This window comes from Aquila chrysaetos, chromosome 8 (genome assembly GCF_900496995.4).
Source record: "Aquila chrysaetos chrysaetos chromosome 8, bAquChr1.4, whole genome shotgun sequence".
Lineage (NCBI taxonomy): Eukaryota > Metazoa > Chordata > Aves > Accipitriformes > Accipitridae > Aquila > Aquila chrysaetos.
The window spans coordinates 33,876,622-33,889,618 of record NC_044011.1 but is presented as its reverse complement, the minus strand read 5'-3'; the positions used below and the strand labels follow the sequence as shown (position 1 = coordinate 33,889,618).

At 36.6% G+C, this 12,997-nt stretch overlaps 1 protein-coding gene across 8 annotated transcripts in view; it reads right to left on the bottom strand.

Moving 5' to 3' along the window:
• XPO1 (exportin 1) overlaps window positions 1-12,997 on the bottom strand; it is a 40,713-nt gene that overhangs the window by 20,966 nt on the left and 6,750 nt on the right. For 6 of the 8 annotated variants that reach the window (XM_030022516.2, XM_030022514.2, XM_030022513.2 and 3 more), the window contains 2 exons: window positions 10,974-11,075; window positions 6,929-7,001 (listed from right to left, as the gene is read on the bottom strand). In XM_030022516.2, the coding sequence (XP_029878376.1) occupies window positions 6,929-7,001; window positions 10,974-11,075 (175 nt within the window). Of the gene's footprint in view, window positions 1-6,928; window positions 7,002-9,695; window positions 9,760-10,606; window positions 10,701-10,973; window positions 11,078-12,997 lie in introns of those variants that run through there. The other 2 variants (XM_041125315.1, XM_041125314.1) reach the window with 2 other exon arrangements.

Here is a 12,997-nt window from a genome sequence, read left to right as displayed (position 1 = left end):
AAGAATGCCTTATGTGGAAGATAGTTCATTTACCCCAGCCACTATTCTAAATTTTAAAGCGTTTCTAAGACTTTACCAGAATTAGTAATTTTTTTGCATTTCAGGCCTGAGCAACAGGATTAAAAGAAACAGTTTGGTAATTGCATTCTCATGAAATCTAGAAAAACTAGGTCTAGACTTTGAGCCATTAGATACATACTAGACAGGAGCTGTCCTACAGGTAGTTCCAATTACAAATGAAACTATTCATTATCAACTGGGATCAATCCACACTACTCCAGAAGAATGTTCATTAACAAAATAAGTATCACTATCAGTCACTGGGTAAGAGTTATTAGCAAGCACTAGCATTAGTCTGACATCATAGGCCTCTCCTAGTATTTTAAAGCTAAAAAACACACACTTTGCTGAAGCATTACAGTAATTCACAAATGAGATATGAAAGCACCCAAAATAGTATAGAAATAGGTTTGCAGTGCCAGAAACTAAACTATTACAACTGTCTGCCAAACCACTAAGGGAAGCCTACTGTTGCAACTCTTCGCATTTCAAAAAAGGAATTAGAAAGTGAGTATTGTTCTTAGACTTCCAACTCCAAAGCTATGTATTTTCCATCTTGCTGCATCAATGGTATTATGCTATTTAGTTACAACTTGAATGCTATGCTACCATCGATCTGGCCTTGAGATCAGCAGATGAAAACAGCTGCTCTGCTCCAAAGCTTCTCCATTGAAGAAGAGGAAAAAAATAAAAAAAGGTTAAAAAACCCCATGACCACAGCTCAAAAGACAACCTAAAAAGTTTGCTAGTTTTCACATGTCATGTTGCAGGCTTCTGAAGTCTTCCATCCAGTGAACAAAGTCATATTCTTAATCCCTTAAAAGCAGCAGCTATCCAATTCTCTAATGCTTTTTTTGGCTTAAATGACATTTTTCTACTTTTTTTTTTTTTTTTTTAAACTGAAGTATTGTGGTTTCTGCTCCGTACTTAATAGCTCATTCCATAGGAAAGATAATTCTCAGTAGAACAAAGATATTTCAACTTTATACTCTGACAAAAATCAACACATAGGCTAATTACCATTTTTCAGCAGAACACATCCAAGAAAGTGTTCCAGGTGTAGTAGTCCACTGGGTTTGCTAAAATCAGCATGTTTTAAGAACTTAAATGGAAGTGTTAATTTAAGGAGGCATACACAGGACACGCACAAGCCACACAACTACTGCCTAGAAGGTCTCCTTCAATCACAGAAGCAGCTGAACAAGTCTTGAAGATGGCAACAACACAACTGCAAAGTTCAGACCCTTCACTGAGCCAAACAGGAAGGGACAGACATTCCTAGAAAACAGACCTTCAACAAAACAAAAAAACCCCACCAACCACAATACTCAGGACACAGGTAACATTCTTCAAGGACCATCTGACATGACAACTACACTGATCTCATGACAAATTGCGACCAAGGGGAGCCGATCCTGTTTTTCATTCCAAAGCTTTCATTGAGACAGCACTGGCAGTCCTAGCACCTGCTCAAGAACTTGTTCAGAGGGTGAACTAACTAGTAGAAAAATAGTTACCAAAAAAGTTCAGTAGTTTTAAAACTGTTTTGAAACTATCTTCTGCCAGCTTAGCTCCCTGAACCAGTTCACTAAACGGCCAGAGAAGCACCAGTCCTGGCTCAAAGACATCAAAAACTGCACAGGTAAGGAACACCTTTATCCACAGCAGTTCAGTAGTAGATCAAACTAGCTGCAACATCAAAATGTTCTAATTATCAGAAAGGCTGGACATCATCACTGTCAGAAGGCCTGGACTAGTGCCACTGTTAGCACTTTCTGGTAAGCGAAGTACAAGAAGTACTTTTGTACAAAGTACAAAAAAAAAAAGAGGATAGAGCAAGGACATTAATTCAAGGCCTCTTTGAAAGTTTCTGGATGAACAATAGATATTGTAGTCCTTATGTGAAAGTTGCTCCTCTGACAGGCAAACATACAGTAAAATTAAAACTCTCTGGAAGAAAAGTATTTTCACAGGTGACCCAAGCTATGCAATGGTTAGAGCTGAATTGGGACAGTGAGGAACATCACATTATCCTACTTTATTGGATATATTTGCAACTCCAAATTCTGCAGTCTAAACTCGAGAAGTGTGAAATATCCTACAGTTTAATCTTTGGATGTGCTTTTAGAAGCCATTACATCTCATCTAGGTTACATCTCTGTGTAACCTGAGCTCAGAAGAGCTCCTATCCTGACCAAATACAGCATGTTACCATTAACACACACAGTCAGCAAGGGCATACCTGTAGACAAAACCACTTCTTGTACTTAAGACATACCAGCACATCTTTTTATGCAGTTCCAGAGCACAAACATTTAACAAGTGTTGAGAATTATTCTAGCTGGTGCTGCAGATGTGAGTTTGCACTAGTTCACTAAAATTAACAAATTCTATGCTATTATTAAAGAATAAGAGGCATAAATGCAGCAGGTCAACAATGTAACTCAGCAAATTAACATTACTTTGCAATCAAAATTAGAAATTCAAATCCTAAAGCTGACTTGTCCCCTCTAGGCATGTTTGTATGCATACATGCTTACATTAAACTGTTTAAATAGTCCCAAAATGTGGTCAAAATACAATCTTATTTTTAGCCTTACGAAACAATTCTTTCCAATATTGCCCCACAAATCACCTTTCCCCATTAGTGGTGAACCCAATCAATCAAATATCTATTTGCTTTTCAACGGGGGGGGGGGGAATCATGGAAATTCTTAAAAAGGGTATGGAGCTTGTCTCTCCCCCCCACCCCAAAGTGCCACGTAACTCATTGCCCCTTCATTACAGAGAATCAAAAACATCTCTTCATGAAGCAGGCCAGAAATTTGCATTAAAATATCTAATCACTCCACAGAAAAATCTCTTCTACAGCAGCTTCCACTACATCAAAAGTTTTATACTTAACTCCAGGACCTTCCTGTGAGCCACTAAACTACATCTCTCTCTGAACACTTCACTTTTTTCTTCAATTTCAAAATGAGAAAAGTTGTACAAGCAATTCAGGTTTCATAATGAAGAAGTGCTTATCCATTCCAACTCAGACAAGCTCGCTCCGTTCACAGGAACAGAATTTCATTTCATATTGCAGGATTAATGAAACGTATCACTGAACTGGAAGACCAAGAAGCCTTTTTTTTCTAGGCAGGTTTTCACACTGTAAGAGAAAATCCTATTGAGACCATAGCACTTTAATCAAATTACATCCTTTATAAGTATTATTAAACAATCAACTCTACAGATTATCAAGAGTTTAAAGCAATTTAGTATCACCTCAATAAACTGAGAAATTTTACTTGAGAATGATAGTACAATACTCTGGAAATAAGCCAAGTTCACCACTGTATAGGATGTTCTGGAATATGCCATCCACCTTTCACTAAAGCAGTCGCAGTAAGGTTTGAATGAAAACCATATTACATCATTTGTATACATGTAAGAGCAATCCAAAGCATTCTCTTAAGGACTAAACACACTATAAAGAGTAAGTCTAACCCATTGCTATGCTCTGTAACTAAACATGTGTCAAGGCTGAACATGCAAGCCAGGCATCTGATTTAACTGAATTTTACCAGTTCTGTGCCCCATAAATTCCACTTTTGTCTAAATAACCAATTGGTTCAAACTACTAACTCCAAAAGCAACCAACCAAAAAAAAAAAAAAAAAAAATCAAGAACAAGAAAAAGCAGAGTAATCACATAAGTATTTCAGAAATGTAAATTGATTGCTTTTCCCAATTCCTGTTTTAGCATTATGGGAAGATACAGATGAACCCTCCAAAAGTGCTTACAATCCTCAACCTTCAAAATCAATGACACCTGAGGAACCAAAAAACTTTTTGCAAGTTAAAAGGTACCAGGGCCAGAAGAGCTCAAGACTAAAAGCTATTTTAAAATAAAAGCAAACTTAAAAATGGAGTTTGAAGTCTAAAGAACACATCTGAAGAAAACATTTTCCTACTTGCATTTGCAACTCCAGGCTGGAAGTTAAAACCCTCCCAGCATTCAGACAGAAGTAATAATAAAACCCTGGCTAACCTCAAGGCCCAACCAGTCATTCTGATGTACAACTTGACATACAGCTGGGGGTGGGGGGGAAGGGCACGGAACCCTCAAAAAAAGGTTACGGTTCAGGCTATGTAATTAATGACATCTTATTTCTGCAAGAATATTCAGGGAGGTTGTTTCAAAAACTTGAAAAAGTTCAACAACAGCTCAATTCACCAACAGCTCAATTCAGATCTTAAGCACTGCTATTGTATTTACTACACAAATCAAATTAGACATGTTAAGTTTTATAAAGTAAGACATAAGGTAAAATTAACTGATTTATAACCTGCACAAATTGCTTTGTCACTAAGCATTACTTTGTTACATTGAGTTTCAGTTTGCTGCACCCATATTTTACTAGTTACACTTCAAACAGGAAAATCCTGTCAATTAAAGGAATGACCAGAGTCCGAATCAAGGAAAACTCAATTTAACCAGTCTTATTATCTCCCAGGTAATCAAACCATCTGTGTGAGCTCTGGAGCAGTTCTTTTGTTCCAGCCAGTATCATCAGCCAAAAAAATAAAAAACCAACCACCACCACAGACCAGGTGAAACTGGTCTCAAGATGAAATACTGATTCTCCCTCCTACACCATTGAGACCAAGATGGATCAAAAGCCACAACACACTAAAAATATTTTGTTCCTCTCCTATTGATGTACATCAGAAACCAGACAAGTAAAAGCCAACTTAATTCCCCCAAAATGTGAGGATAAAAGCCAATTTCACAATTTTAGTTTGGCTCTGTGAAAGGGAAAATATTTTAAAAGGTTGACACAAATTTAAAAAGATACAAATTTGTTAGGATGAAGGATTTTTTTTTTGCTGTGGAGTCTTCAGAAGTACAAAAGTCAGGAAAAATAAGAACAGAATACTTAAAGTTGATTGCACAACTACAGACAGTAACTTTATTTTGCATTGTAATGCATCAAGCTATAGTCATTGCATCTTCTCAGGTAACAGGAACCAGTCAAACAGTACTACCATGCCTGCAAACAGTGAAGTAACAAAAATCTAAAATTCCAACTCAAATATATCAGATCCACAATTCATTTAAGCCATGTATCCAGTATTATCTTGGCATCTCAAGAACAGATGAGATAACATGACCCAAAGCACAGCCAGCCACCTCATCCTACCACCACTATTTCTCAACTATTCTATGCATTAAGAGTGTGTCTTTTTAGGACTTACAATTACTGAGTTATAGTCTGTATTTGGGACTTGTCCAGTTCCAAACTATCAAGTAAGTCTACCTCTGTGGCATCTCACATTCTACTACGCCTCCCTTCACCAGTGGGCAGTAGTAAGCTGAGTAACTGCTTCAAATTACTGACTCCTTACTTTCTTCCTGCTCTGCTCCCACAGCCAAAAAGACTTTAGAACAACTTCCAAATGCTGAAACTAAGTGCTCATAGTCAGGAATGTAACAATTAGAGTATCTCAGCTTACATCTTATTAAGAGCACACAGAAGACTTAACTTCAGGGTGCTCCCTTAGTTTCTCAAAAGCACATAGCTGTGTCTGAGCCTTAGTTGAAGCTGTTCCATAGATACCTGCAAGTCTGTTTCCAACAGCAGAATGAATGTGAAACCTTACTTGCATTTTCAAGAAGAGCTACACTTTATCTGTCAACCCATAGTTGGAAGGGATGGGAGGAAAGGTGAGAAGAATAATCATCAGAAAAATGCAGAAGTGTCACTCTATATTTGTTTTCACCAACATTTACAATTATATTTTAATCAATATAGTTTCAGAACCTAAAGCACTGGCAGTAAAAATTTAAAGCACATCTTAGCATTAACAAAAGGTCATAGAAGAACACAGAAATTTGGAATAACTTTAATGAGTTCCAGAACCAGCTTTTAGTAAAAAGCCAAGTCTAAAATGGTGACAACATTCAATGTCAAGAATTTAAAAGTAATTGTACTTAATGTTTTGAAGTCCAAGTTATCATGACTTGACAGAAAGCTACATGAACAAGCCCTAATCCTGTACCACAGAGGCACCTCCATTTACTACAGCTAATGTCTAAAATTCAACACACATTGCAAACTATAAGGGAGGGAGGGGGAAAAAAATAAAAACAAAACACAGCATTTATTTTAAGACTTCCAGATTCCTTGCAATGACAGAAGACTGGGGTTTGCCCTACACTGCACTTCCAATTACAGCTATCTAGCTGCATATACGCTTATACAAACTACAGCAGACTTTATAGTATCTCACTGCCTAAAAGAATGAATGACCATTAATAGGTAAAACTATGCATTTGCTTAGTATTTCTACTTTAAAATAATCATGACTGCTTACAATTTCAAAAAAGTTACATATATCTACACATGCTACCAGATGGACCACATTGTCCACCAGAAAAATGACCGTGTACTGATGGGGTTGCATACACAGCCCAGATAGGCTGAAGAGAGCCTCCTGTGCCAAGTAGAGAGAATTGAAACCTCTACATCAAAGACAGGAGCTAACCTCAGAAGCTGCCTAGGGTTAGACCTCTTCAGGTAAGTTTGGCCTGTAAGTCAGTACAACACTTAAGTGATGATGTTTCAAAACTATCAGTCACACCTTTTACCTTCCCATGACATTTACAGAATTTCAGGTGCTCACCTCCCCACTGAGACCATTATCACGAAAGAGAAAGACATGGTTTCATCATCCAGAAAAGCACAGATGGTCTTACTACATGACAAAAAGTTACTAGCATAATTGTATGTGAAGCTGAAAATTACTTACAATGGGGACTGACAGTCTAAATATCACTTAATACATAAAGGTAAGAGGAAAACAGAAAAATCCCTCCCTACCTTCACACTGGTTCCTTGGAAGGATCTTCCATCTTGTTTTTATCACGTTTTCCAAGATTTGCAGTCCATAATACTGAAATTGGAGAAGAACAAAATGTGAGTACGTTACTGTAGGACTAACTAACCTTCAGGACTCTCATTCAATCAGACATTCACACTTAACATCTAAGACTTCAAGATTATTAAACTAACAATTTTATTAAATATATGTCTATTCACCCATTTACTGAGGTTTCATGCATTTTTTTTTTCTTGTTTTATTCTTTGCTATACTAAGTCCTGCTGTTTGATCATGCTCACACCAGGAGGGGGGGCGAGGGGGTAAGGGGAGGGGGAGAAAAAGAAAAAAAAGAAAAAAAAAAAAAGAAAAGCCCTCTGGCAGACAATTTTGGCTATCTGGAGAAGAGAAAGTAGCAGCCAGATATGAATTTGCATCATAAATGACTGCTCATATGTTGAAGTATTAACACAACCAGGCTCCTAAAATATTTAGCAGCTTGGATGGTCTCAAGCTTCCTATTGTTCCTCTAAGAGCTGAAAAAAAAATATCTTGTCTTAGCATCACATGTCCTGACACTTGCACTTTCTAAAGAAAGTTATTTCCCAAACTTCACTGGTGTGTTACTTTAGGAACAGCAAGACAACCCACAGGTTTATTTACTTTCAATGCCCACCCCAATATGGCAGCTATTTCTACTATTTAAAGATGAACTTTTGTGCTCAGTCAAAGAATAATAAAAACATGAATAAGCTCTTGGAAATCCTTTTACCTTTCAGGAATTCCTTCCTATGTTCTTACCCACAACCGTTACTTTTGCCAAGTAATTGGTAAGGCCAGTCTCTCTGCCCATTTGTCCCTACTGCCAACTCACAGTAACAGGGAAAGAAGTTTGTGATGATACGATCGAAGAACTTTAGTATGTAAAACCCCATTAGCATGAATAGACAGGAGAGAAAAGGGGACAAGGAGTTTTGCATTTACTTTATCTGCAGTGGATTAGGAAGAAGGGAGGAAAAAAAAAAAAAAAAAAAACACAACACACATCAATGCCTGAAAGGTAAACTCAAGTTTTCACAGTTAAAAGTTTGGCTGAGAATAAGAGTTCCTCTTTAAAATGGTTAGTTGTTATACAAAGTAGGATCATTAGCATTTCAACCAAAGGGATCATATAAACTTCAGTTTAATTAAAAAACACAATGTAGACTGTCCCAAACTACATTGTATTAAAATACCATTTTTGCTGTTCTCATCTTAACATAACCTACAACCTTTGCTTTATCTGACCCAAGTTCCCACAAGCTTCACATGTATATCCTGCATTTACAAAATATTCTGTCACCTTCCAAAATCTTGGGTACCAAGAAAAATTATGCATTAACAGAAAGTTGGCTGGGTATTTTCTTCTTCGTTGTCAGCAGCAAAAATTTATCAACTAGATTTTAATTTGTAAATTTACTTAATTACTTAACATAAAAGCTAAATGAAATCAAGGGAATGTTCGTATAGGAAAAGGTATGAAAATGTTCTTAAGCAAAATGTTTCACTTCACAGGAAGCAATTTCAGCCACTGCTGTAGATTTGTAGGCATCATCTGCAACTGATCCAGGCTCAAAATACAAAACATACTTACAAAAGCTTCTAAGAATGTTGAAAGTATGAACATTGATATCAGACAGTGCTACCTTTCCTGAAGCATATCGAAACTCTAGTTAAATTTCTAGATTCTACAGGCACAAATATTAATAGCCCTTTCAGATAACAGCTAACCAAAAACATCAGTTTTGCTACCAAACTTTTATCCACAAGTCAACTTATTTAGCTTCTAAGACCAGAAGGGCAAAAGTCTAGGTTCATTTTACAAAGGCACTAGATGACCAAACCAAACTGAAAATCCTGACATAAGCTAAGGACAGACCTCACCTTTATGGTCTTTTTTTCCCCCACTTAGGATTTTCTCCAAGTCAAAGAAAAGGACCAACACCGCTAGCAATCTGCCACACCTATCCCTCCTTATCTGCTCAAATATCTAATTCAGATTCATCTACCTTAAACTGTGAAGCGGTTCATGCTGTCTAGGTTTCTACTTATTCCTTTGTACATATGTGACTTCAATTCTGCTCTCTGCTAGTGTCTTGTTCATCTCTTCCGCAGTATTAGTAATATTAATTTTTCCTAACACTCACACATGAAACAAAATGGCAGCAGTAATAAAATCACTGTATGCAAACTTCACCTACACATCCTTCTTGCCATACCAGGCTTGAAGGCTTCATCAGCCTGCCTGAAGACTCTGCAAGGGGCTTTCTGGGTTTTTTATTTTGTTTTTAAGCTTCATTTGATTTGACAGTTCTAATTTTTGGTATTTCCCTGATAAGAAGATACACCAAGCCCCCCCAAAAAAGTCACTGACACCAATTACAAGTTTTGCTATTTGAACTATCAGAAGCGTACTTTTTAATCAACTATTGCAACAGTACATGCAAACACATTTAAACTGCGCCTAAAATAGAAGTCTTTCAAAATTCATTTGCTCTTGGTTTGCTTATTTCTAATTGTCTAATAGCAATTCATGGCCCAGTTATGAAGATGGGGGACAGGTTAACAGCAAAGACTGAAAAGAAGTATGAAATGATCCCTATGGTAGAAACTTCTATGGTACCCTTATTATTGCTTATTCTATGCACCGAATCCCTTTCCCTCCCACCTCCCAAGAAACAAAAACAATTGATGAACAGAATTCAGTTAAAGGGAATCAAAAGGGTAGACCTTGTGGAGGCCTGCCGTCAAAGCCTAGCTGTGTCAGTTGCACAGGAAGACACCCCTTTTCTTCCTATTACAAGCAATCAACATAATGGAACATTATGATTAATATCAGGTAGTGTTAACAGCTTTAATTAAAGAAAAAATATGATTGCATAAAAGCCAAATGTCATAGTGCATAAATTTAGCACCAAATAATTTGCAATTTATGTAAATTGAAGAATTCTTTACCTGTTGCTTTCTTTCTGTTCCTCTAATCATCTCATTTTTCACAAGACAAATTTGAGTTTTTAAAAATACTGTTGATAAATCAACTTAAACATTAGTATGTCTGTCAGTATAAAAAGCAAAGTTTACCAGGCAAGCAAACAGGCAAACACTGTTACTTAAAGGTTAGCACTTTGAGGAAGTTCTTTAAACTGTTTTCCCCTAAACTTCAGAAAGCAATGAAAAAAATGGAACTGTTTCATGAATACCGCCTGATTTCAGAAATCATCCAAACACGATTATTTTCTGTTCGAACACAGTGTGTATCAAGCAGAAAAACATGCATGTCAGTTATTTGAGATAATAATCATCAAACTTAAGACAGTGAAAACACATTTCGATCAACTTTTCAGTTCAAACTTCAGAAGTCTTAGGTAAAGCATTTAAAATTGTAGAAAAAACTGAATGCTGCCCCTTTTAGTCTCTACCATGATGGATAGATTTAAAACAGCAGTACAAAGCAAATGTGTTCTGCATATTAGTAAAGACTAATCTCATACTATGAAGAGTTTGGGGTGCTTAACTTTCATTGATTGCTCAAAATCTTGGCCTAATAAGGTTTCTATTTTGTCTTTAATACACCTAGGGACAAATTCTCTCCTCAGTTACGTGCACATGGCTCTCATGATCAAAAACAGCCAAGCACTTACCCAAGGACAAAATGTGGCTCTACGAGACTTTTCATTACTCAGATGTATACAGACACACACCAATCTTTGGAACTGGCATTATGCTTGTATGTGCCTTGAAAAAAAACCCCCCGTATTTCCAATTTAGTTCTTCCTTTTAAAATAAAAAAAAAAGGGCAGGAGGGAGAAAGAAACTCTTGTCAATGTAAAAGGAGGTTTAAATATTTTGTCCATTTACAGTTCTTGTTTAAAGCCAACTTTGGGAACAAGACAATAAAAAAATGTGGTTTGAATCAAGAAAGTCTATGGCTAAAAATGAGATACCTTCCTCAAAGTTTATGAATGGAAGAAAGAGGAAAACCAAATAAATAAAAGTTAATTTGCTTACTTTGGTATTCATGTTCTGAGAGAACTCCAAAATAGTATCAACTCTTGTCCACGCATCAGGGTGTTCTTTTAAGTGAGTCAAGACTTCCTGTGCCATTCTTTGCTAAAAGCAAGTTTGATAAAAAAAAGTATTAGATTATTTAAGAAATTATATACTGTCAGTGAAGACATTAATATATAACACATCTTTAAATCACTTATCCAAGAGTTAGGCAGAACTCAATCAAGAGCAACAAGACCCTTAAGCCTCCTCCTGTGTGACTGTTAAAGTTTAGTAACAACCAAACTCCAACAATGCATTGATGCAAGACAGTCATTTACTTACTTCCACTCTTCCATACTGCATGATTCATCTAGACCAGCAGTGAACACGTGAGAACAGGACACATTATAGGGAAAACATACTAGGGAATGAAGTTTTCTCCCTTTCAAGAAAGCAATCTAGGTAAAATTTTATTCAAAGGCACCCCAAAACTTCTAGCTCTACTGGAAGCATTCATATAAAATGCCAGCTTTAAGTACTATATCATGCTGCCAACTTGTTGATGTAGGAACCGCTAATTTTATTTTGAAGAACCACAGAGCAGAACATTAGAGGTCTCCAATCCCTACTTCTGAGGAATCCCTTCATGTATCTAACAGCTTACAGAACAATAGTAAAACTGATGGGGGGCAGGGATAGTTGGTCATGCTAATGGTTTGTTCCTTACGATTGACACTACCAATTATTGTACTTAGATACTATGGTTTCAGTAACTTGCAAAACCTCATCTGAAGCAATTACACACTGAAATAACTGAATTCATTTTAGCTACCCTTTTGAAAAGCCTGGATGTCCATAAGCATTTTTTTAGGGAGCCAAATGATGTTAGCCATTTCCAAAAATGCAGTGTACTGACAAATCTTGCTGCAAATTATATCACCTACAAGCTTCAGCCACTGTCTTACCAACAAGATGAACATTTTACATCACAATTAACAGAACTTAGTTCATTCTTTCACTGCACCATAGAACCAATTCAATGGAATTACAAACCAATTAAAGCTTTACTTTAGGATTAACTTCAGCAGTTAGCACTTACTACAGCTATGCAGATTTCTAGTCTGCTACAAGAACACACTTAAGCTAATGATCAGCTGGTATAAGAAAACATGTATTCTCAGTAAGATGGAAACCCCATCAAGACCCCAAATCTATATACATATAATGCGAGAAACAGACAAAGTGGGTATGGGATTTACCAAATTAAAATTGAAAGCTAGAACAGTAAAAAGCAAGGATATCTAAAGTATCTGTACAATACCGGCATCCCTACTTAATGTAATTGAGCACAGTGGAGCAATTCCCAGTCTGATGCTGACTTTGACTAGCAAGTCCCTGTAGATTTGATATGGAGAAGTACCACACAAATACTCCTTTTAAGTCCAAAAGGAGTACAACCATATTCTCACAGTATGACATCAGAGCTTAAAAAAAAAAAAAAAAAAAAAAAAAAAAAATCAGCAGTTTTGATGCAGTTTAGTTTAAGAGAGAAAGAATAGCTGTATTACTTCCAGGTTCAACCTGGGTGTGTTTTTATACTGGCCTCCTTAGTGCTTCTAATACTGGTGACATATCACAGGATCAAATTTCAACACCAACAAAATATGGATGCTCAATATCCTTCTCCCAAGCACTGGAAACTTTGCTCTCATACCCTCTAACCCCTTTTCTGGACATCAATTCCTGTAGTTTCATAAAAACAGTATAAATTTAACAGTAATGCTTAATCAAGATCGAAGCCTCCCTGTGTTGTTGCTACCAAAAATAAAATCAGTTAGCAAATAATCCTTCTGGACATGTGAAGGTCTAACAGACCAATGGAATTAAGAGTCTGGGATGAGTCCAGGTAAATGTCTGAGTTGTCTGAAGTCTCCTTAGTCATGTGTTGCACTGGGGTGGGGTTGGGGGCATTCTTTTCAAAGAAGTATACCCAAAAAAAAGTTAAGAACAGGAAAAAACATAAAGGTCTAGGACAGAGAAGA